Source organism: Bombina bombina, chromosome 1, assembly GCF_027579735.1.
Source record: "Bombina bombina isolate aBomBom1 chromosome 1, aBomBom1.pri, whole genome shotgun sequence".
NCBI classification, from domain to species: domain Eukaryota; kingdom Metazoa; phylum Chordata; class Amphibia; order Anura; family Bombinatoridae; genus Bombina; species Bombina bombina.
Window position 1 is genome coordinate 1,025,237,246 of NC_069499.1, and position 26,944 is coordinate 1,025,264,189.

Genomic DNA, 26,944 nt, shown 5'->3' on the forward strand with positions numbered 1-26,944 from the left:
GGCGTTGCGCCAGCAGCTCACAAGAGCTGCTGGTGCAATGCTTAATACGGAGAGCGTATTGCTCTCCGCATTCAGGGAGGTCTGTCGGACCTGATCCGCACTGTCGGATCAGGTCCGTCAGACCATTGTTAAATAGGCCCCAGTGAATCAATCTATATCAGTTATATGGACACAGCAACAGATGCACATATTCATTGTACATATTTACTGTGATAGTATAGTGATAATGCAAGCAAATGCTAATATTTTACAAATCTCTTCCTTTAGACAACAAATGCCTTGGTCAAGATTGCAGTAAATTCAGGCAGAATTGTGGGTAACTTAGAACTCAGCAGGTAAGAGTTGGTTTTTTTTTTAATTATTATTTGTGGCCTTAGCTAGAAAAGGTTTGCAGTAGTTGTTTCTTGTGGGTTGCACGTACGCCAGAGGGTCTTGCACACCTCTAATACATAGAAACAAACCCAAAAAGGAAGACGTCAGCACCCACAGTTCATCAAAGTGTTGTCTTTATTTACAGTGACATGAAGACAGAAAGCAGCAACGTTTCGGATCCATCCGATCTTTCGTCATGCTCTTAGGCATCTTAGTCATGCTCTTAGGCATCTTAGGCATGACTAAGGATCGGATGGATCTGAAACGTTGCTGCTTTCTGTCTTCATGTGGGTGCTGACGTCTTCCTTTTGGATTTGTTTATATATATATATATATATATATATATATATATATATATATATTACCACTAAGGGACTAATGCGTGGTTCCATAAGTATCTCTTCCATGGTTATAATATCCACTTTGTCAATTTAATAATTAACAAAGGGGACATTTATTATGTTTACTGTCTGGGTAATTATTGGGAGAGAAGGAAAAGGAATAAGATTATAAGGATGCTTATGTCAATGGAGTCAAGAAAGCAGCTTAGAAGAGTTATTATAGGAGAGCAGTGTGTAGTAGAAAACCAGACAAACAAGTTCTCTAAAAACTTTCTTTTAAAAAATTATCGGCTAGATTACGAGTCTTGTGTTAGCCTTAAAAAGCAGCGTTGAGGGGTCCCAACGCTGCTTTTTAACGCCCGCTGGTATTACGAGTCTGGCAGATACAGGTGTACCGCTCACTTTTTTTCCGTGACTCGAGCATACCGCAAATCCCCTTACGTCAATTGCGTATCCTATCTTTTCTATGGGATTTTCCTAACGCCGGTATTACGAGTCTTGGAAAAAGTGAGCGGTACACCCTCTCCTGTCAAGACTCATACCGCATTTAAAAGTCAGTAGTTAAGAGCTTTATGGGCTAACGCTGTAACATAAAACTCTTAACTAAAGTGCTAAAAAGTACACTAACACCCATAAACTACCTATTAACCCCTAAACCGAGGCCCCCCACATCACAAACACTTAAATAAAGTTTTTAACCCCTAATCTGCCAACCGGAAATCGCAGCCACTTAAATAAATGTATTAACCCCTAAACCGCCACACTCCCGCCTCGCAAACACTAGTTAAATATTATTAACCCCTAATCTGCCGTCCCTAACATCGCCGACACTATACTAAATTTATTAACCCCTAAACCTAAGTCTAACCCTAACACCCCCTAACTTAAATATAATTTAAATAAAACAAAATAAAATTACTACAATTAAATAAATTAATCCTATTTAAAACTAAATACTTACCTATAAAATAAACCCTAAGATAGCTACAATATAACAATATAAGTGTAGTGTTAGGTGTAATTGTAACTTAGGTTAGGGTTTATTTTACAGGTACTTTTGTATTTATTTTAGCTAGGTAGTTATTAAATAGTTAATAACTATTTAATAACTATTGTACCTAGTTAAAATAAATACAAAGTTGCCTGTAAAATAAAAATAAATCCTAAGATAGCTACAATGTAACTATTAGTTATATTGTAGCTAGCTTAGGGTTTATTTTATAGGTAAGTATTTAGTTTTAAATAGGAATAATTTATTTAATGATAGGAATATTTATTTAGATTTATTTAAATGATATTTAAGTTAGGGGGTGTTAGGGTTAGACTTAGGTTTAGGGGTTAATAACTTTATTATAGTGGCGGCAGATTAGGTGTTAATAATTGTAGTTAGGTTGCGGCGATGTTGAGGGCGGCAGATTAGGGGTTAATAAGTGTAGTTAGGTTGCGGCGACATTGGGGGCGGCAGATTAGGGGTTAATACATATAATGTAGGTGGTGGCGATGTTGGGGGAAGCAGATTAGGGGTTTATAGGTATAATGTAGGTGGCGGCGGTGTCCGTAGCAGCAGAATAGGGGTTAATAAGATAATATAGGTGTCGGCGATGTTGGGGGCGGCAGATTAGGGGTTAATAAGTGTAAGATTAGGGGTGTTTAGACTCTGGGTTCATGTTAGGGTGTTAGGTGTAGACTTAAAATGTATTTTCCCATAGGAAACAATGGGGCTGCATTAGAAGCTGAAGGCTGCTTTTTTGCAGGTATTAGTTTTTTTTTCAGCTGTCTCAGCCCAATTGTTTCCTATGGGGAAATCGTGCATGAGCACGTTCAGCCAGCTCACCGCTACCGTAAGCAGCACTGGTATTGAGGTGAGACGTAATACCAGCGCTGTCTTAAGTGAGCGGTGAGAAAAAAAGGCTTGTTAGCACTGCAAGTCTTACCGACTCGTAATCTAGCCAAATGTATTTTAGAAAAATGAAAACTTTTTTACCCTGTTATTAGATGGACAAAATTCCTTTTGTGCGTCTGTGGTATGTGACATAATGCTCATATTGACATCTGCTTTCCGTTTACTCTAGGGTTGAAATGGTTCTCAAACACTCAGACGTGGGTCCTTTCTCTGTGAGTAGTGTTTATACATTACTTAAAGGGACATACGTAGTATACATTGTAATTACTAAACCATTCATTAGTGTTGCAATAAATTGACATTCCAGACGAGGGTGAAAACTTTATAAATACATTAACACCTTCTTAACTGCACTTGGCTTTTAATTGCCAAACTTCTGCCACACCTTGCTTTTGTGGGGGAACTGATCCTTGCTACTCACTATTGTAAACATGGCTTGCTATTGGCATTCTGTTTGGAAAACATGCATCGTTTTACAGAATATTATCTTATCACCTCTGCTAATGCCATTTAAGGACAGATGTAAGGCAGGCTAAGGCTTTCGAAGTCTGCATTGTGCATATTCTATTATCAGAATTGGAAAAACCACAGTTTTCAGAGTTAAATAACAGGAAAAGGGGGCAATATAAATAATGAAAGTATAACACAAAGTTGTTTTCTTGCTGTGCATAATTAAATATTTTAGTTTGCAATGTTAAAATGTTTCATCTCCCTTTAATGTTAAAGCTGCATGGTTCTGGTAGTTGAAAAAAACTGTTTTTGGGATCCCTCATTTTTAGCTATTTTTGATGATTCTAATTGTACATTTAAGAATTAAAATCAGTGTAAAAACAAGCACGTTCACTGGACTAGTTAAAAAATTAATTATCTATACTATAATCACGTTTGTAACGCGTCCGTCGGTGTCGCCAGTTGCGCGCGCATCCTCAAAGGAATGTTGGCTGAGTGAGACAGTCGAAGCTGCATCCCGGTGGATTCCGAAAAAAGAATAGAATTTCACCACCCTGCCATTTTTCGGGAATCCACCTGGATGCAGCGTAGGCAAACCCGAAGCCTTAAAAAAAAACATGCAACCGCCCGCATGAAATAGCGATAAAACACATAAAAGCCCGCAAGATACAAATAAAAAACACGTAACTGCCCGCATGAAGTATAAAAAAAAAAAACTAACCTCCCGCACAAAGATAATAATTAAAATATTAATGCCTAAACCGCCAACCCCCCACATCGCAATAAACCTAATTAACGTATTAACCACTGAACCACCAAACTCCCACATTGCAATAAACCTAATTAACCTATTAACCCCTAAACTGACAAACCCCACATAGCAATAAACCTAATAAACCTATTAACCCCTAAACCAACAAACCCCCACATCGCAATAAACCTAATAAACCTATAAACCCCTAAACCAACAAACTCCCACATCGCAATAAACCTAATTAACCTATTAACCCCTAAACCGCAAAACTAAGCCACAAATAGGTACTCACTGTTCCTGAAGTCCGGCGGAGAAAATCTTCTTCCAGGCGGCTCCATCATCTTCTATCTTTATCCGGAGCGGAGGATTCACCGCTCCAGATCCGCGCCACCTTTGCGCAGGATGAAAATAGAAGATGACGGAGCAGCCTGGACGAAGACCTTCTCCACCAGACTTTAGGAACGGTGAGTGCCTATTTGGGGCTTAGTCGTAGGATTTTTTTTTTGGGGGTGGTTTCGTTTTTAAGATTAGGGATTTAATGGACTGTAAAAGAGCTGAATGCCCCTTTAAGGGTAATGCCCATACAAATGCCCCTTTAGGTTCAATGTGTAGTTTAGGTTTTTTTAGTGTTAGTTTTTATTTTTATTTTGGGGGGGTTGGTTGTGTGGGGGGTTTACTGTTTGGGGGTAATTGGTAATTTTTGTAAGTAAAAGAGCTGTTTAATTTAGGGCAATGCCCTACAAAAGGCCCTTTTTAGGGCTATTGGTAGTTTAGTATTAGATTTGGGGGTGTTTTTATTTTGGGGGAGATTTTTATTTTTATAGGGGTATTAGTTTAGGTTTAAATTTTTTATTTTGGATAGCTTTGTTTATTTTTTTCTGTAATTTTACTTTTTTATTTTTTGTAACTTTAGCTTGGTATTTTTTAAACATAGACTGCTCTCCCGCCCGGCATTTTGTCAAATTGATTGACAACATTTGTATTTTTAAAAATGTTTACCTTTTATAAATAAAACCGCCGCTCCCGGAGCCCACCGCCACCTACATTATACCTAGTAACCCCTATCCTGCCCCCTTATACCGCCGCCACCTATAATAAATTTATTAACCCCTATCCTGCCGATCCCGGACCCCGCCACAACTAAATAAATTGTTTAACCCCTAAACCGCCACTCCCGGACCCTGCTGCCACCTATATTAAACTTATTAACCCCTAATCTGCCCCCCCCTACACTGTCGCCACCTATAATACATTTATTAACCCCTATCCTGCCCCCCTACACCGTCGCCACTATAATAAAATTATTAACCCCTAAACCTAAGTCTAACCCTAACCCTAACACCCCCCTAAAATACATCTAAATAAATATTATTCTTATTAACTAAATTAATCCTATTTAAAACTAAATACTTACCTATAAAATAAACCCTAATATAGCTACAATATAAATAATAATTATATTGTAGATATTTTAGGATTTATTTTTATTTTACAGGCAAATTTCAATTTATTTTAACTAGGTACAATAGCTATTAAATAGTTATTAACTATTTAATAGCTACCTAGTTAAAATAAAGACAAATTTACCTGTAAAATAAATCCTAACTTAAGTTACAATTACACCTAACACTACACTATCATTAAATAAATTATTCCTATTTAAACTAAATACTTACCTGTAAAATAAACCCTAAGATAGCTACAATGTAATTAATAATTACATTGTAGCTATTTTAGGATTTATATTTATTTTACAGGTAACTTTGTATTTATTTTAGCTAGTTAGAATAGTTATTAAATAGTTATTAACTATTTAATAACTACCTAGCTAAAAGAAATACAAAATTACCTGTAAAATAAATCCTAACCTAAGTTACAATTAAACCTAACACTACACTATCATTAAATTAATTAAATAAATTAGCTACAAATAACTACAATTAAATACAATTAAATAAACTAACTAAAGTACAAAAAATGAAAAAAACAAAGTTACAAAAAATAAAAAATAAAAAGGTAAAAACATTTAAAAAATATTACAACAATTTTAAGCTACTTACACCTAATCTAAGCCCCCTAATAAAATAACAAATCCCCCCAAAATAAAAAAATGCCCTACCCTATTCTAAATTACGAAAGTTAACAGCTTTATTACCTTACCAGCTCTTAAAAGGGCCTTTTGCGGGGCATGCCCCAAAGTAAACAGCTCTTTTTCCTGTAAAAAAATTACAACCCCCCCAACATTAAAACCCACCACCCACACACCCCTACTCTAACCCAAACCCCCTTAAATAAACCTAACACTACCCCCCTGAAGATCATCCTACCTTTAGCCGTCTTCAGCCAGCCGACCACCGATGGAACAGAAGAGGACATCCGCAGCGGCCGAAGTCATCATCCAAGGGGCGCTGAAGAAGTCTTACATCCGATTGAAGTCATCATCCAAGGGGCGCTGAAGAAGTCTTCCATCCGATTGAAGTCATCATCCAGGCGGCGTCTTCAATCTTCATCCATCCGGAGCGGAGCAGGATGAGGATGACTCTGCTCCGCTCCGGATGGATTGTAGTTGTTTGTAGCTAATTTATTTAATTAATTTAATGATAGTGTAGTGTTAGGTTTAATTGTAACTTAGGTTAGGATTTATTTTACAGGTAATTTTGTATTTCTTTTAGCTAGGTAGTTATTAAATAGTTAATAACTATTTAATAACTATTCTAACTAGCTAAAATAAATACAAAGTTACCCTGTAAAATAAATATAAATCCTAAAATAGCTACAATGTAATTATTAATTACATTGTAGCTATCTTAGGGTTTATTTTACAGGTAAGTATTTAGTTTAAATAGGAATAATTTATTTAATGATAGTGTAGTGTTAGTTGTAATTGTAACTTAGGTTAGGATTTATTTTACAGGTAAATTTGTCTTTATTTTAACTAGGTAGCTATTAAATAGTTAATAACTATTTAATAGCTATTGTACCTAGTTAAAATAAATTGAAATTTGCCTGTAAAATAAAAATAAATCCTAAAATAGCTACAATATAATTATTAGTAATATTGTAGCTATATTAGGGTTTATTTTAAAGGTAAGTATTTAGTTTTAAATAGGATTAATTTAGTTAATAAGAGTTATAATATTTATATGTATTTAATTAATATTTAAGTTAGGGGGGTGTTAGGGTTAGGGTTAGACTTAGGTTTAGGGGTTAAAAATTTTATTTTAGTGGCGGCGGTGTAGGGGGGGGCAGGATAGGGGTTAATAAATTTATTATACATGGCGACGGTGTAGGGGGGGCAGGATAGGGGTTAGTAGGTATAATGTAGGTGGCGGTGGGCTCCAGGAGCGGCGGTTTAGGGGTTAATACATTTATTATAGTTGCGACGGGGTCCGGGAGCGGCGGTTTAAGGGTTAATAAATTTATTTAGTTGTGGCGGGGTCCGGGATCGGCAGGATAGGGGTTAATAAATTTATTATAGGTGGCGGCGGTATAGGGGGAGCAGGATAGGGGTTACTAGGTATAATGTAGGTGGCGGTGGGCTCCGGGAGCGGCGGTTTAGGGGTTAATACATTTATTATAGTTGCGGCGGGGTCTAGGAGCAGCGGTTTAGGGGTTAATAAATTTATTTAGTTGTGGGGGGCTCCGGGGGCGCCGGTATAGGGGGTAGAACAGTGTAGTTTAGTGTGGGTGCTTAGTGACAGGGGTATCAATAAAGCTGGGAAAAAGTCGAAGAGCAGCGAGATCGGATGAGTGATAACTATCACAGTCCGCTGCTCATCGTCCCATACTTGGTGCGCCGCTTTTTGACAGCTTTTTTGATAACTTTGCCGAGATTATTCAGGTCCGCGGCGTCGATGGTAGGCGAGCTCAGGCAGGCGTATTGGGCCGGCGAAGGCAGGTAAGTAGACACGTTGATAACTAGGCCTCAAAGCCTGGTTTAATCATATCAAACAAAAAGTGCTTGAGAGTTGGGAGGTTAGGAAAAAAAGATATTTCTGCATATATCTCTGAATATTTCATCTTTGACCATTTTGTCCCTTTAACTTTGCCAATGTTTTGCATTAGGCAGGTCTGACAGTGGTATTCCAGTCCATCTAATTTGCAGGTTTTTTTCATGTTAATATTTTTGCACCTACTTATTTCACAATAATAAATATGGTCTTTTACTTTTTTAAATAATGTGCTAAACATTTAGCTGAATCATACTTTTGAGGTATAAACTGAAACAAGAAAAAAGATCACAATGTATGAATGCAATGAAGTGTTTTATAGGGACTTTAAAGTTAAATATAAGCTTTCATAATTCAGAAGCCATTTTGAAAAACATGTTTTTTTTTATTGCCTTGGTGTCCTTTGTTAAAGAGTAAACCTATGCAGGCCCAGGAACAGCAATGCACTACTGGAAGCTAGCTGAATAAATCTGGTGAGCCAATGACAAGAGGCATATACAGTATGTGCAGGCATTGATCACTATCTATTTCCAGAGTAGTGCATTGCTGATTCTGAACCAACTTAGGTTTACTCTTCATTAAAGGATACCAAGAGAACAAAGCAAATTAAGTAAATTTGAACTTTTTTTAAAATTGCATGTTCTGTCTGATTCATCAAAGTTTAAATTTTAACTTTACTATCCCTTTAAAGGACCACTGAAAACAGAAAAGCATAATCAATAACTACATAATAAAAAGACACTGCAAAATCAGTTGGATTTTCAAAAGTAGTAGATTTTATTCTGACAAATTTCAGTTAGTTTTATTTTCCATTGCACTACATCATGTGACAGCCACCAGCCAATCACAAATTATATATGTATATTCTGTGAATCTTGCACATGCTCAGCAGCAGCTGGTGGCTCAAAAAGTGTAAATATAAAAAAGATTGTGCATATTTAGATAATGGATGTGAATTGGAAAGCTGTTTAAAATTGTGTGCTTTAGCTGAATCATGAAAGTTTAATTCTGGTTTTAGTGGCCCTTTAAGTAATGCAAACGCTGCTATGTATTGCAGATATTTTTTATGTTTTATGCCCCTTTAGTATAACAATTGTGAATTCACTTGACTTTTGTACGTCTCCTTCATTAAAATAATACTTTTTTGTTTTTGTTTCTAGGTGACAGTATTAAATTTGGCAGTAAACTATTATATCTCAAATGTCCTGCTCCCACAAGTAAATGGTATGTTAATAATACTGTGACTGAATATAAGCAAGACACTGGTGACATTTCTAGCAAACATTCTAGCATTATTTATTTATTTATACATATATTTTATGAAATAGCGTTCATGGCACACACTGCTTTCAAGATTCATTTGCCAGGGAGCTTGATACAAATCATTTAGACATTTCAAATGTTTGCAGTGTAAAGGCACAATTCAACAAATATTTTATTGTTTAGACATCCAGATTCAAACTTCTGGCTTGCTTATCTTTTTCAAGTATCACAACTATATATGTAGTAGCAATCAAACCTACAAATCTACTCATATTTAAAACGTTATTCCCACCTCCAAAAAAACATATTTACAAATGTCATATACTATACTCATGGCTAGATTACGAGTTTTGCGTTATGAATGAAAAAGCTTCATAACGCTACTTTTTCACTAACTCTGCTATTATGAGTCTTGTAGGTATGGCTGTACCGCACACTTTTTTGGCCGTCACACAACGTAACTACCGCACCTTTCAAAAAGTTATTTTTCAATGGGACTTCCATAGTGCTGGTATTACGAGTTTGCCTGTCCGGCCAAAAAGTGAGCGGTACAACCCATAACTACAAGATCTGTACCATCACCTGAAAGTCAGTAGTTATGAGTTTTACTTTACAGAGCTGTAGCATAAAACTCATAACCAAATTGTTACAAAGTACACTAACACCCATAAACGATCTATTAACCCCTAAACCGAGGCCCTCCCGCATCGCAAACACTAAAATAAAATTATTAACCCCTAATCTGCCTCTCCGGACATCGCCGCCACTATAATAAACATATTAACCCCTAAACCGCAGCACTCCCACATCGTAAACACTAGTTAAATATTATTAACCCCTAATCTGCTGCCCCCAATGTCGTAGCCACCTACATACACTTATTAACCCCTAATCTGCTGTCCCTAACATTGCCACAACCTGCATTACTGTTATTAACCCCTAATCTGCTGCCCCCAAAATCGCCGCCAGCTAACTACACTTATTAACCCCTAATCTGCTGCCCCCAATGTTGCCGCCACTATACTAAAGTTATTAACCCCTAACCCTAAGTCTAACCCTAACATAACCCTAACCCTAACTCCCACTAACCTTAACATAATTAAAATAATTCCAAATAAAAATTACAATTAATACCTAAATTATTCCTATTTAAAAATAAATACATACTTACCTGTAAAATAAAACCTAAGCTAGCTACAATATAACTAATAGTTACATTGTAGCTATCTTAGGTTTTATTTTTATGTCACAGGTAAGTTTATATTTATTTTAACTAGGTAGACTAGTTAGTAAATAGTTATTAACTATTTACTAACTACCTAGTAAAAATAAATACAAATTAATCTGTAAAATAAAACCTAACCTGTCTTACAGTTAAACCTAACATTACACTAAAATTAAATAAATTAAATTAAAAAAATACATTTATCTAAATTACAAAAAATAATAAACACTAAATTACACAAAATAAAAAAGAAATGATCAAATATTTAAACTAATTACACTTAATCTAATAGCCCTATCAAAATAAAAAAGCCCCCCCAAAATAATAAAACCCCTAGCCTACACTAAACTGCTAATAGCCCTTAAAAGGGCTTTTTGCGGGGCATTGCCCCAAAGAAATCAGCTCTTTTAACAGTAAAAAAAAATACAAAGAACCCCCCAACAGTAAAACCCACCACCCACACAATCAACCCCCCAAATAAAAATGTACCTAAAAAACCTAAGCTCCCAATTGCCCTGAAAAGGGCATTTGGATGGCCATTGCCCTTAAAAGGGCATTTAGCTCTTTTACGGTGCCCAAAGTCCCTAATCTAAAAATAAAACCCACCCAATAAACCCTTAAAAAAACCTAACACTATCCCCGAAGATCCACTTACAGTTTTTGAAGACAGGACATCCATCCTCATCCAGCCGGGAGAAGTCTTCATCCAATCGGCAAGAAGTCCTCAACGAAGCCGGGAGAAGTCTTCATCCAAGCGGCAAGACGTCGTCCTCCAGGCGAGCAGAAGTCTTCATCCAGACGGCATCTTCTATCTTCCTTGCGACGCGGAGCGGCTCCATCTTCAAGACATCCAGTGCGGAGCATCCTCTTCTTTCGATGGCTATTGAAGAATGAAGTTTCCCTTTAAATGACGTCATCCAAGATGGCGTCCCTTGAATTCCGATTGACTGATTGGAACAGCCAATAGAATGTGAGCTCAATCCTATTGGCTGATTGGATCAGCCAATAGGATTGAAGCCCAATCCTATTGGCTGATTGCATCAGCCAATAGGATTTTTTTACCCTTTTTTTACCCTTTTTTACCCTTTTATTCCGATTGGCTGATAGAATTCTATCAGCCAATCGGAGTACAAGGGACACCATCTTGGATGACGTCCCTTAAAGGGAACCTTCAGTGTACGGCTCAGACCGTATGAAGAGAATGCTCTGCGACGGATGTCTTGAAGTTGGAGCCGCTCCGCGTCAGAAGGATGAAGATAGAAGATACCATCTTGATGACGACTTCTTGCCGCTTGGATGAAGACTTCTCCCGGCTTCGTTGAGGACTTCTTGCCGCTTGGATGAAGACTTCTCCCGGATGGATGAGGATGGATGTCCAGTCTTAAAAAACTGTAAGTGGATCTTCGGGGGTTAGTGTTAGGTTTTTTTAAGGGTTTATTGGGTGGGTTTTACTTTTAGATTAGGGACTTTGGGCCCCGTTAAAGAGCTAAATGCCCTTTTAAGGGCAATGCCCATTCAAATGCCCTTTTCAGGGCAATGGGGAGCTTAGGTTTTTTAGGTAGGTTTTTATTTGGAGGGGTTGGTTGTGTGGGTGGTGGGTTTACTGTTGGGGGGTTGTTTGTATTTTTTTTTACAGGTAAAAGAGCTGATTTCTTTGGGGCAATGCCCCGTAAAAGGCCCTTTTAAGGGCTATTGGCAGTTTAGTGTAGGCTAGGAGTTTTATTATTTTGGGGGGAGCTTTTTTATTTTGATAGGGCTATTAGATTAGGAGTAATTTGTTTTTCTTTTTGATAAGTTCTTTTTTTATTTTGTGTAATTTAGTGTTTATTATTTTTTTGTAATTTAGATAAATGTATTTTTTTAATTTAATTTATTTCATTTTAGTGTAACATACATAGTAACATAGTAGATAAGGTTGTAAAAAGACTGAAGTCCATCGAGTTCAACCTATACAAATCTAAAATACTTACAAAAAGTAACCCCATTAAAATGTGACCCATTTAATACTAGCAATCATATCCATGAATTTTGTTTATATACAGAAATTTATACAGACAATTTTTAAATGTATCTATGGTATTGGCATTCACTACCTCCTTTGGTAATGAGTTCCACAATTTTATTGCTCTTACAGTGAAAAAACGTTTCCGTTGCAGGAGATTAAATCTCCTTTCCTCCAACCTTAAATTATGACCTCTTGTCAGAAACAATTTTCTTGGAATAAACAGAGCTTCTGCCATCTTTGTATATGGGCCTTGAATATATTTATATAAAGTAATCATGTCACCTCTCAAGCGCCTTTTTTCTAAAGAGAACAGACCCAGTTTGGCTAGCCCCTCCTCATAGGTTAATTTCTCCAATCCCCTTATTAGCTTTGTGGCCCTTCTCTGAACTTTTTCTAGTTCTGCAATATCTTTTTTAGCAATCGGTCCCCAGAACTGCACTCCAAACTCAAGGTGAGGTCTTACCAGGGCTTTATATAATGAATTATGCTTTCCTCCCTTGAATCAATGCCTCTTTTAATACATGCTAGTATCTTATTAGCCTTTGAAGCCGCTGCCCTGCATTGTGCACTCATCTTTAGCTTGTTATCTATTACTACTCCCAAATCCCTTTCCTCCTGTGTTTGTCTTGTCCCATTTAAAAAATACGTAGCCTGTTTATTTTTACTTCCAAAATGTAGAACCTTGCATTTTTCCGTATTAAATCTCATTTTCCATTCACTTGCCCATAGTTCTAATTTTAGCAAATCCCTTTGTAAAGAGAGTTCGTCCTGCTCTGACCTAATGACCTTACTTAACTTAGTATCATCTGCAAAAATAGAGATGTCGCTATTTAATCCTTGCTCCAAGTCATTTATAAAAATATTAAAAAGAACAGGGCCCAGTACTGATCCCTGGGGGACGCCACTGATTACCTTTGTCCAATCTGAGTATGATCCATTTACTACTACTCGTTGCTCCCTATCTTTTATCCAGTTACTTATCCATGAGCTAACATTTTCAGCTATTCCCAGTCCCTTCATTTTGTGCATTAATCTCTCATGTGGCACTGTATCAAATGCCTTTGCAACATCTAAGTATATCACATCAACTGATTCCCCTTTATCTATATTTTTACTTACTTTCTCGTAGAATCTAATTAGATTAGTTTGACATGATCTATTTCTCCTAAAGCCATGCTGATTAGAACTCATAATCTTGTTTACACGAATATGCTCATCAATATAATCCCTTATAATCCCTTCAAATATTTTCCCCACTATTGATGTCAGACTAACTGGTCTATAGCTTCCTGGATCATCCCTGCTTCCCTTTTTGAAGAGTGGCACCACATCAGCTTTACACCAATCCTGGGGTACCATGCCTGAGGATAATGAGTCTTGAAAAATTAAGAGTAAAGGTTTGTCTATAACAGTGCTAAGTTCCCTTAACACCCTTGGGTGTATTCCATCTGGGCCTGGAGTTTTATTTACCTTAATATTTTCCAGTTTTTTCCTGATATCCTCTAAACAAAACCCAGTTAGTGGTATGGACTGGCATGTTCTATTCTGTTACAAAGTATCATTCAATGGTTCCTCTATTGTGTATACTGAAGAAAAAAACTGGTTTAGTACCTCAGCCTTCTCCCTGTCATTATTTATCATGCTACCCTCAACGCATTTAAATGTACCTATATTATCCTTCTTAGATTTTTTGCTATTTATCTACTTAAAGAACCTTTTAGGGTTAGACTTAGAATCCTTGGCAATTAATTTTTCATTTTCAATTTTGGCTAATTTGATTGCTTTTTTGCATGCTTTGTTACATTCCTTATAAATATTGTATGCTGAGTCTGTACTATTTTCTTTTAATAATTTAAATGCCCTACGTTTTTTCCTAATTTCTCTTAACACATTTTTATTTAGCCATAACGGCTAAGTTTTTTTATTTTTATTTTTATAACCATATGGTATGTGTTGATATGTATATTTATTTAACAAATGTTTAAATATTATCAATTTATCCTCTGTATTTTTATTAGAAAATACATTGTCCCAATTTATATTATTTAATGATTTCCTTAAATCGTTGAATTTTGCTTTCTTGAAATTAACAGTCTTATTTAAGCCTTTAAAACACTGCATATGAAAAGAGATTTCAAATGTGACCATGTTATGATCACTGTTACCCAAATGTTCTTTAACTTCTATGTTTGATATATCTGTATTGTTTGATAGCACTAAATCCAATATAGCTTTACTCCATCCTAGTTGGCTAGTCTATTAATTGTGACAAGAAGTTATCCCTGAGAACATTTAAAAAATCTATCCCCCTTAGCTGAATTACTAGTTTCATTGGCCCAGTTTATATCAGGGTAGTTAAAATCTCCCATAATTACAGCACTATTAGCACCCTTACCTATTTGCATTAGTAGTTGAGTTTCATCCAGGTCACTAATGTTGGGGGGCTTGTAGCATGTTCCTAATAATATTTTATTTTTATTTTTTCCCCCCAATCTTTATTTCCTCCCACAGGGTCTCTACATTGTCGCCTGTAACATAAATATCTACCCTTATTGTATTTTTAAGGTTAGGTTTAATATACATGCAGATTCCTCCACCCCTTTTATTATTCCTGTCCCTCCTAAATAAAGTATAACCCCTCTAAGTTAACTGCCCAGTCATGTGAATCATCCCACCAAGTTTCAGTTATACTGATAACATCATAGTCCTCTTCTGCAACTAAGAGCGTCAGCTCCCCCATTTTACCTGTCATGCTTCTTGCATTTGTTTTCATACATTTAATTTTCATGTGCTTTCTGCTGCTACTTGGTGTGCTTTCCTCTATACTTTCTAATGTGACATTTCTTAAGTCATCCCTTCGTTGAGATATTAAGGGAGTGACATATTCACAGACTGATCTCTCTGTTCTATTTTGTTCTAATTGACCCTCCCCCCTTTGCCTAGTTTAAAAGGTTCTCTAAACGTGCTACCATCCTTTCCCCCAACACACCTGCACCCATGTCATTCAGGTGCAATCCATCCTTACTGTACAAATTGTACCCTAGTGAAAAATCAGCCCAGTGTTCTAAAAAGTCAAACCCCTCGTTTTTACACCATGTTTTTAGCCATGAATTAACAGACCTTAGCTCCTTCTGCCTTACTGAGTTAACACACGGCACTGGTAATATCTCAGAAAATATTACTTTGGAGGTCCTTGCTTTAAGCTTGCTACCTAACTCCCTGAAGTCATTTTTTAGGACTCTCCATCTCCCACTGATTCCTTCATTAGTACCAATATGCACCATGACTGCAGGATCAGACCCACATCCCTCTAACATTCTATCAATACGCTCCACAATATGCCTAACACGAGCCCCTGGAAGACAGCAAATTGTTCTATGTAAAGGGTCTGGATGACAAATTACCCTATCAACCTTCCTTATAATAGAGTCTCCTACCACCAACATCTGCCTCTGGCCCTGACTTGTATGCCCCTCTTCCATGACTGAAGGACTGCTCACCATAGTATGCTCCTCTTTCACAGCTAAAGGAAAGTTCACTATACTAGGCAACACAGCCCTCTCTGACACTGCCACCCCTGAACTGATATCCCCAACATCTTCACTTAATCTGGCAAATCTATTGGGGTGTACCAGCTCAGAACTGGCCTGTCTCTTCCACTTACCTTTACTTCGCCCTCTAACTGTGACCCAACTACATCCTGGAGTCTCCTCATCTGAATCCTCCCTATTCCCACTGCTGGAACCATTAACAACCAGCTCAGTCCTATCCATTTCCCTTTCAAGTGTCTGAATTTCATGTAGTGTTGCAATTCGTTCCTCCAGATCCCCCATACGAGTTTCTAAAGAGACAATATGCTCGCACTTGCCACAAACATATAATCCCAGAAGCGGCTGCTCCAGTGAGGCAAACATGTGGCAAGCTGTACACTGAATGAGATTCTCACACATACTTAATAAAAGGTTTAACTTAAAAGTATAAAATACATATATTTCCCCTTGGTTACCCCAAAACCTTGTTTGCCTAACTACCTTGGTTAGCTAACTATTATACTTAAACAGACAATGTTACTTTAACAGAGAATCAATACAGCAAGCCTGAAAGAGCAAGCTCACAGAGTAAATGTGCTAAATTTATAGCCTTGCAAGGCCCACACAGGTGAAAATAATCCCACCCCTAATTACCCACACAGACAGAAAAAAAAAAGAAAAAAAATTGGAATGCTAGAAATAAAGTTATTTACTTATTTCCTTTTTTTGAAATAAAAATGCAATGTTAGGTTTTAGTGTAACTCAGGTTAGGTTTTAATTTACAGGTAAATTTGTATTTATTTTAACTAGGTAGCTAGTAAATAGTTAATAACTATTTACTAACTAGTCTACCTAGTTAAAATAAATGCAAACTTAGCTGTGAAATAAAAATAAAACCTAAGATAGCTACAATGTAACTATTAATTATAGTGTAGCTAGCTTGGGATTTATTTTACAGATAAGTATTTAGTCTTAAATAGGTATTATTAAGGTATTAATAGTAATTTTTATTTAGATTTATTTTAATTATATTAAAGTTAGGGGTGTTAGGGTTAGACTTAGGGTTAGGTTTAGGGGTTAATATATTTATTTAGTGTTAGTGATGTGAGAGGCCAGAGGTTTAGGGGTAATAACTTTAGTATAATGGCGGCGGCGACGTTGGGGACGGCAGATTAGGGGTTAATAAATTTATGTAGGTGGCGTCGACATTGGGGGCGGCAGATTACGGGTTAATAAGTGTAGGTAGGTGGCGTCAACATTGGGGACGGCAGATTACGGGTTAATAAGTGTAGGTAGTTGTTGGCGATGTCTGGGGCAGCAAATTAGGGGTGTTTAGACTCGGTGTTTATGTTAGGGTGCTAGGTTTAAACATATGTTTTCTTTCCCCATAGACATTAATGGGACTGCGTTACGGAGCTTTACGCTCCGTCATTGCAGGTGTTATTTTTTTTTTTAGCCGGCTCTCCCCATTGATGTCTATGGGGAAATTGTGCACGAGCACGTCAAAGCAGCTCAAAACAGTGCTGGTATTTGTGTGCGGTATGGAACTAAACACTGCAATATCGCCCGCAAACTCTGTGTTTTTGCAAACCTGTAATAGCAGCGCTATTAAAGTTGAGCAGTGGAAATAACTTTCAAGTTAGTAGCGAGCCAGCCATAACGCAAAACTCGTAATCTGGCTGACAGTTATTAATCAAGTTCAGGGGTTTTAACTAAAGTAGATTTTAAAATTCTTCTGCTTTCATATTGCAAGCTTCATAGTGATCTGCGTGTCACAGTCACATGATGTAGTGACATCATTACCACACATTTTAACATCCAAAGATATCATAATTACAATAGTGGGGTGAGTGCGTCAGAAAGAACTGCACTGTCAGTTGACATAAAAAAACATAGAGACTTACAGGCAAACAGTTTTGCAGTGAACACAAAAACGATAAACAGAAACCTTCTGTAACTCTGCAAATTACCATCTGCTAGTACCCACTGGGCAGCTAAGCAGTTTCTCAGTATGCAGACTCATTTCTCTCTACAGGTGAGACAAGACTGTATTCTCAGTAATAGAGCTTTTGAACATTTGTAGGTAGCTGAACAGATTATCTGCTAACATACTGGAAATGTATCATCCTGTGTCATAAACACGCACACACATACACACAAATATACACACATATACACGCACACACATACACACAAATATACACACATATACACGCACACACATACACACAAATATACACACATATACACGCACACACATACACACAAATATACACACATATACACGCACACACATACACACAAATATACACAAATATACACGCACACACATACACACAAATATTCTCACAAAAATATACGCATGCAAATATACACACATATACACGCACACACATACACACAAATATACACACATACACACAAATATACACACATATACATGCACACAAATACACACAAATATACACACATATACATGCACACACATGCACACAAATATACACACATATACACACACACACATACACACAAATATACACACATACACACAAATATACACACATATACATGCACACACATACACACAAATATACACACATATACACACACACACATACACACAAATATACACACATATACACGCACACACATACACACAAATATACACACATACACACAAATATACACACATATACATGCACACACATACACACAAATATACACACATATACATGCACACACATACACACAAATATACACAAATATACACGCACACACATACACACAAATATTCTCACACAAATATACGCATGCAAATATACACACATATACATGCACACACATACACACAAATATACACACATATGCATGCACACACATACACACAAATATACACACATATACACGCACACACATACACACAAATATACACACATATACACGCACACACATACACACAAATATTCTCACACAAATATACGCATGCAAATATACACACATATACATGCACACACATACACACAAATATACACACATATACATGCAAACACATACACACAAATATACACACATATACACGCACACACATACACACAAATATACACAAATATACACGCACAGACATACACACAAATATACTCACACAAATATGCGCATGCAAATATACACACAGATACACGCACACACATACACACAAATAAACACACATATACACACACAGACATATACACACAAATATACACGCACAGACATACACACAAATATACACACATATACACGCACACACTTACACACAAATATACGCATGCAAATATACACACATACAGTATACACACACACACATACACACAAATACACACACATATACATGCACACACATACACACAAATATACACACATGTACATGCACACAAATATACACACATATACATGCACACACATACACACAAATATACACACATGTACATGCACAGACATACACACAAATATACACACATATACACGCACACACATACACACAAATATACACACATATACACGCACACTCATACACACAAATATACTCACACAAATATACGCATGCAAATATACACACGCAAATAAAAATCGATTACCAACATTGAAAAATGTCCATTTCTGATTCTAAACGTCTGGGCACTGATTGAGAAAAGTGCTCTGTTGCTGCCATTCTTGCAATTTCCTTTTCATCTAAAAGTCTTAGTCAAAATAAATAGACAAGGAAATTACCCCACTGTCACAGCTGAAACTAAATGCGCACTTGACACCTCTTACTATAAGTAGTATGGTCTTTTTATGTGTCACAGAATCTTCTAGAATATATATCACTTTATTGATTAAAAAAATTGCAATTTATCTCAAAATTGTTTTATACTTAGTTATAAAATATGATGGATGTTATATATATATATATATATATATATACATATACATACATACATACACACATAGTCCAATCCAGGAACCAGCACTCACTCAACTTAATCCCAACTTCCAGGGTGCACTGCAGATTCAATACAAACAGGCAGGCACTCTCAAGTTTCGATATAGCACAAAAGTATGGTTTAGTACAGGTAACGTTTCAAGGTTAATGGTCTGAGGAAGGAGTTAACCCCAAAACGTTACCTGTATTACGTTACCTGTATTAAACAATACTCTTGTGATATATCAAAACCGGAGAGTGCTTCTCTGTCTTTGAAGTTTATATATATATATATATATATATATATATATATATATACCGGTATATATTGATATTATTATGATCTTATATTTTTTTACTACCTTCTAATATATATCTTTGGTCACCCATGTATCCTCTTAAAAGGTCATTCTATTGGAAAAAAATAAAATGCTCTGATTTGTTAGAGCATACCGCTTTTATTTAACCTCTTCTTTTGTTCTTTTTTTATTGGTAGTTATTTACTAGAATATATGGCACAACAATTAAACTCAGGCCTAGTTTTTTTTTTATCAAGCCTAGGCTAAATTTTAGTCAAAGTCATCTACTAAGTGCAGAATATGACATTTCCTTATTTTATAAACTCTTAGGCCTAGATTTGGAGTTTGGCGGTAGATGGGCTGTTAACGCTCCGCGGGCTTTTTTCTGGCCGCACCATAAAATTAACTCTGGTATCGAGAGTTCAAAAAAATGCTGCGTTAGGCTCCAAAAAAGGAGCGTAGAGCATTTTTACCGCAAATGCAACTCTCGATACCAGAGTTGCTTACGGACGCGGCCAGCCTCAAAAACGTGCTCGTGCACGATTCTCCCATAGGAAACAATGGGGCTGTTTGAGCTGAAAAAAAACCTAACACCTGCAAAAAAGCAGCGTTCAGCTCCTAACGCAGCCCCATTGTTTCCTATGGGGAAACACTTCCTACGTCTGCACCTAACACTCTAACATGTACCCCGAGTCTAAACACCCCTAACCTTACACTTATTAACCCCTATTCTGCCGCCCCCGCTATCGCTGACCCCTGCATTATATTATTAACCCCTAATCTTCCGCTCCGTAAACCGCCGCAACTTACATTATCCCTATGTACCCCTAATCTGCTGCCCCTAACACCGCCGACCCCTATATTATATTTATTAACCCCTAACCTGCCCCCCACAACGTCGCTGCCAGCTACTTACAATAATTAACCCCAAATCTGCCGAGCGGACCTGAGCGCTACTATAATAAAGTTATTAACCCCTAATCCGCCTCACTAACCCTATCATAAATAGTATTAACCCCTAATCTGCCCTCCCTAACATCGCCGACACCTAACTTCAATTATTAACCCCTAATCTGACGACCGGAGCTCATCGCTACTATAATAAATGGATTAACCCCTAAAGCTAAGTCTAACCCTAACACTAACACCCCCCTAACTTAAATATAATTTAAATCTAACGAAATTAATTAACTCTTATTAAATTATTCCTATTTAAAGCTAAATTCTTACCTGTAAAATACATCCTAATATAGCTACAATATAAATTATAATTATATTGTAGCTATTTTAGGATTACTATTTATTTTACAGGCAACTTGGTAATTATTTTAACCAGGTACAATAGCTATTAAATAGTTAAGAACTATTTAATAGTTACCTAGTTAAAATAATTACACAATTACCTTTAAAATAAATCCTAACCTAAGTTATAATTAAACCTAACACTACCCTATCAATAAATTAATTAAATAAAATACCTACAATTACCTACAATTAACCTAACACTACACTATCAATAAATAAATTAAATACAATTGCTACAAATAACTACAATTACATAAACTAACTAAAGTACCAAAAATAAAAAAGAACTAAGTTACAAAAAATAAAAAAATATTTACAAACATAAGAAAAATATTACAACAATTTTAAACTAATTACACCTACTCTAAGCCCCCTAATAAAATAACAAAGACCCCCAAAATAAAAAAATTCCCTACCCTATTCTAAATTAATAGAGTTAAAAGCTCTTTTACCTTACCAGCCCTGAACAGGGCCCTTTGCGGGGCATGCCCCAAGAAAATCAGCTCTTTTGCCTGTAAAAAAAAACATACAATACCCCCCCCCAACATTACAACCCACCACCCACATACCCCTAATCTAACCCAAACCCCCCTTAAATAAACCTAACACTAAGCCCCTGAAGATCTTCCTACCTTGTCTTCACCATCCAGGTATCACCGATCCGTCCTGGCATCCGGTGCTGAAGAGGTCCAGAAGAGGCTTCAAAGTCTTCCTCCTATCCGGCAAGAAGAGGACATCCGGACCGGCAAACATCTTCTCCAAGCGGCATCTTCGATCTTCTTCCATCCGGTGCGGAGCGGGTCCATCTTGAAGCAGCCGACGCGGATCCATCCTCTTCTTCCGGCGTCTCCCGACGAATGACGGTTCCTTTAAGGGACGTCATCCAAGATGGCGTCCCTCGAATTCCGATTGGCTGATAGTATTCTATCAGCCAATCGGAATTAAGGTAGGAATATTCTGATTGGCTGATGGAATCAGCCAATCAGAATCAAGTTCAATCCTATTGGCTGATCCAATCAGCCAATCAGATTGAGCTCGCATTCTATTGGCTGATCGGAACAGCCAATAGAATGCAAGCTCAATCTGATTGGCTGATTGGATCAGCCAATCGGATTGAACTTGATTCTGATTGGCTGATTCCATCAGCCAATCAGAATATTCCTACCTTAATTCCAATTGGCTGATAGAATACTATCAGCCAATCGGAATTCGAGGGACGCCATCTTGGATGACGTCCCTTAAAGGAACCGTCATTCGTCGGGAGACGCCGGAAGAAGAGGATGGATCCGCGTCGGCTGCTTCAAGATGGACCCGCTCCGCACCGGATGGAAGAAGATCGAAGATGCCGCATGGAGAAGATGTTTGCCGGTCCGGATGTCCTCTTCTTGCCGGATAGGAGGAAGACTTTGGAGCCTCTTCTGGACCTCTTCAGCACCGGATGCCAGGACGGATCGGTGATACCTGGATGGTGAAGACAAGGTAGGAAGATCTTCAGGGGCTTAGTGTTAGGTTTATTTAAGGGGGGTTTGGGTTAGATTAGGGGTATGTGGGTGGTGGGTTGTAATGTTGGGGGGGGTATTGTATGTTTTTTTTTACAGGCAAAAGAGCTGATTTTCTTGGGGCATGCCCCGCAAAGGGCCCTGTTCAGGGCTGGTAAGGTAAAAGAGCTTTTAACTCTATTAATTTAGAATAGGGTAGGGAATTTTTTTATTTTGGGGGTCTTTGTTATTTTATTAGGGGGCTTAGAGTAGGTGTAATTAGTTTAAAATTGTTGTAATATTTTTCTTATGTTTGTAAATATTTTTTTATTTTTTGTAACTTAGTTCTTTTTTATTTTTGGTACTTTAGTTAGTTTATGTAATTGTAGTTATTTGTAGCAATTGTATTTAATTTATTTATTGATAGTGTAGTGTTAGGTTAATTGTAGGTAATTGTAGGTATTTTATTTAATTAATTTATTGATAGGGTAGTGTTAGGTTTAATTATAACTTAGGTAAGGATTTATTTTAAAGGTAATTTTGTAATTATTTTAACTAGGTAACTATTAAATAGTTCTTAACTATTTAATAGCTATTGTACCTGGTTAAAATAATTACCAAGTTGCCTGTAAAATAAATATTAATCCTAAAATAGCTACAATATAATTATAATTTATATTGTAGCTATATTAGGATGTATTTTACAGGTAAGTATTTAGCTTTAAATAGGAATAATTTATTTAATAAGAGTTAATTAATTTCGTTAGATTTAAATTATATTTAAGTTAGGGGGGTGTTAGTGTTAGGGTTAGACTTAGCTTTAGGGGTTAATCCATTTATTATAGTAGCGATGAGCTCCGGTCGTCAGATTAGGGGTTAATAATTGAAGTTAGGTGTCGGCGATGTTAGGGAGGGCAGATTAGGGGTTAATACTATTTATGATAGGGTTAGTGAGGCGGATTAGGGGTTAATAACTTTATTATAGTAGCGCTCAGGTCCGCTCGGCAGATTTGGGGTTAATTATTGTAAGTAGCTGGCAGCGACGTTGTGGGGGGCAGGTTAGGGGTTAATAAATATAATATAGGGGTCGGCGGTGTTAGGGGCAGCAGATTAGGGGTACATAGGGATAATGTAAGTTGCGGCGGTTTACGGAGCGGAAGATTAGGGGTTAATAATATAATGCAGGGGTCAGCGATAGCGGGGGTGGCAGAATAGGGGTTAATAAGTGTAAGGTTAGGGGTGTTTAGACTCGGGGTACATGTTAGAGTGTTAGGTGCAGACGTAGGAAGTGTTTCCCCATAGGAAACAATGGGGCTGCGTTAGGAGCTGAACGCTGCTTTTTTGCAGGTGTTAGGTTTTTTTTCAGCTCAAACAGCCCCATTGTTTCCTATGGGAGAATCGTGCACGAGCACGTTTTTGAGGCTGGCCGCGTCCGTAAGCAACTTAGCTTTAGGGGTTAATCCATTTATTATAGTAGCGATGAGCTCCGGTCGTCAGATTAGGGGTTAATAATTGAAGTTAGGTGTCGGCGATGTTAGGGAGGGCAGATTAGGGGTTAATACTATTTATGATAGGGTTAGTGAGGCGGATTAGGGGTTAATAACTTTATTATAGTAGCGCTCATGTCCGCTCGGCAGATTAGGGGTTAATAAGTGTAGGCAGGTGTCGGCGACGTTGAGGGGGGCAGATTACGGGTTAATAAATATAATATAGGGGTCGGCGGTGTTAGGGGCAGCAGATTAGGGGTACATAAGGATAACGTAGGTGGCGGCGCTTTGCGGTCGGCAGATTAGGGGTTAATTATTGTAAGTAGCTGGCGGCGACGTTGTGGGGGGCAGGTTAGGGGTTAATAAATATAATACAGGGGTCGGCGGTGTTAGGGGCAGCAGATTAGGGGTACATAAGTATAACGTAGGTTGCGGTCGGCAGATTAGGGGTTAAAAAAATGTAATCGAGTTGCGGCGATGTGGGGGGACCTCAGTTTAGGGGTACATAGGTAGTTTATGGGTGTTAGTGTACTTTAGGGTACAGTAGTTAAGAGCTTTATGAACCGGCGTTAGCCCAGAAAGCTCTTAACTCCTGCTATTTTCCTGCGGCTGGAGTTTTGTCGTTAGAATTCTAACGCTTACTTCAGAAACGACTCTAAATACCGGCGTTAGGAAGATCCCATTGAAAAGATAGGATACGCAATTGACGTAAGAGGATCTGCGGTATGGAAAAGTCGCGGCTGAAAAGTGAGCGTTAGACCCTTTAATCACTGACTCCAAATACCGGCGGTAGCCTAAAACCAGCGTTAGGAGCCTCTAACGCTGGTTTTCACGGCTACCGCCGAACTCTAAATCTAGGCCTTAAATTCCTTCTCTGTTTTGTGACCTGCTATATTTCATGGAAACCCCTATACATATTTATTAAAGAAAATGCATATTTGTATGTCTGGTTTTTAGTGAGAAAAATATCTACAGTTTTCTTGAATTTTTCTGTAATGTGAGTCTAATATGTTATATGCACCTTATACAACTCACTCTCTCTTTAATCTCTCCAGAAATTCTGAAGAAAGGGTACCCACTGCCACTGCTGGATCATGTGCAGCTCACAGATGTTGTCCTACAACCATATGAGGTTAGTTTGTCTGTCTTTTAAACATTAGGAAAAAAGAGGATGACGGATCAAACTCTGGAGGTGCGCTGGGCGTCAAACAAATCGGATTCAGAAGATGGACGAAGATCGAAGGCTGCTCTCTCAAACAAAACGACAACTGCCAAAAACACCCCTGGATGGGAAAAAAGCCTTTTTTCCCATCCAGGAGTGTTTTAAACTTTAGCACTATCATAGAAATACAGTTTATAGTCCATAGCACAAAGTGGTCAATATCTGAGCTGCTTAAAGATTTAAAGTCCCCAGTGAAATATTTTACTAAACATGATAAAAGTATGCAATGTATATTTGATATTTATCTTGTCTGCTTTTTCTATAACTTACCTCTGAAATATATCGTTTTAAAATTATGCTCTCCCTTGAGAATTGCAAAACCTTTAAAATTGTTATATTTCACAAAGCAGCTGTTTGCTCTTTTATAATCCCAGACGGGGAAAAAAAGAGGCGCGCTGAGAAATGTATAATGTTGTGAGTACTGTTGTATTCACAGATGTTTTGAGCACGTTGAGTTTGTAACAAATGTTTCAGATAGTCAAATATATATAAGAATCCTGAATAATGAATGATGTGACAGATGTTAAGCAGGGCAGCTCCTCTTGATCCCGAAGTGTAAGGTAGACTGTTAAAAGACAAAAACGAAAAGAGGGCGCCTCATAGTGTAATCTTGTTTTGAAGTCAGAGATGTAATGGTAATAGTTGTGCTTACCAGAGATGTAGGCACCATACTGTGACCGGTGCAAAACAGCAGGCTAGCACTTAACAGTGGCTAGTACACTGAAGCCGGTTCCACTGGTCGTTACCACCGCTGTGTTGAGACGCTGCACGGCTGTTGGTGAATGCCTTTCCGTATCGGCTATGAGGTGATATAAAATCAAGAACAACTTCCGATATTTAAAAATTGAAAACACTTTATTGTAACGCGTTTCTCAACCAAAACACAGGTCGTTTCTTCAGACAATAAAAAGCCTTGTCCTTGATTTTATATCACCTCATAGCCGATACGGAAAGGCATTCACCAACAGCCGTGCAGCGTCTAAACACAGCGGTGGTAACGACCAGTGGAACCGGATTCAGTGTACTAGCCACTGTTAAGTGCTAGCCTGCTGTTTTGCACCGGTCACAGTACGGTGCCTACATCTCTGGTAAGCACACCTATTACCATTACATCCCTGACTTCAAAACAAGATTACACTATGAGGCGCCCTTTTTTGTAGTTTGCTCTTTTATATCTGTCCCAGCAGAAGAGATTAAGGTAATTTAGGTTTCAATATGGCAGTGCCCATTCATTTATAGAAACTAAATAACTAAAGTACATTATAGAAACTAAAACTTTACACTGATTTCTTCAATATTTAAACATATAGATTTATTTTTCTTATTTTAATATTTTAATTATTTTCTAGACAATCTTTTCTTTAAAAACATATTTATATCTAGCACTTATTAGTGTTTAATGTCATTTTATAGTGTAGCC

General features: G+C 37.3%; 1 protein-coding gene across 3 annotated transcripts in view; it reads left to right on the top strand.

The window, feature by feature from the left end:
* Positions 1-26,944, top strand: part of BPI (bactericidal permeability increasing protein) — a 404,793-nt gene that overhangs the window by 377,395 nt on the left and 454 nt on the right. For all 3 annotated transcript variants that reach the window (XM_053718972.1, XM_053718811.1, XM_053718892.1), the window contains 4 exons: positions 268-335; positions 2,786-2,828; positions 8,931-8,994; positions 25,358-25,434. In XM_053718972.1, coding sequence (XP_053574947.1) covers positions 268-335; positions 2,786-2,828; positions 8,931-8,994; positions 25,358-25,434 — 252 coding nt within the window. The remainder of the gene's footprint in view (positions 1-267; positions 336-2,785; positions 2,829-8,930; positions 8,995-25,357; positions 25,435-26,944) is intronic.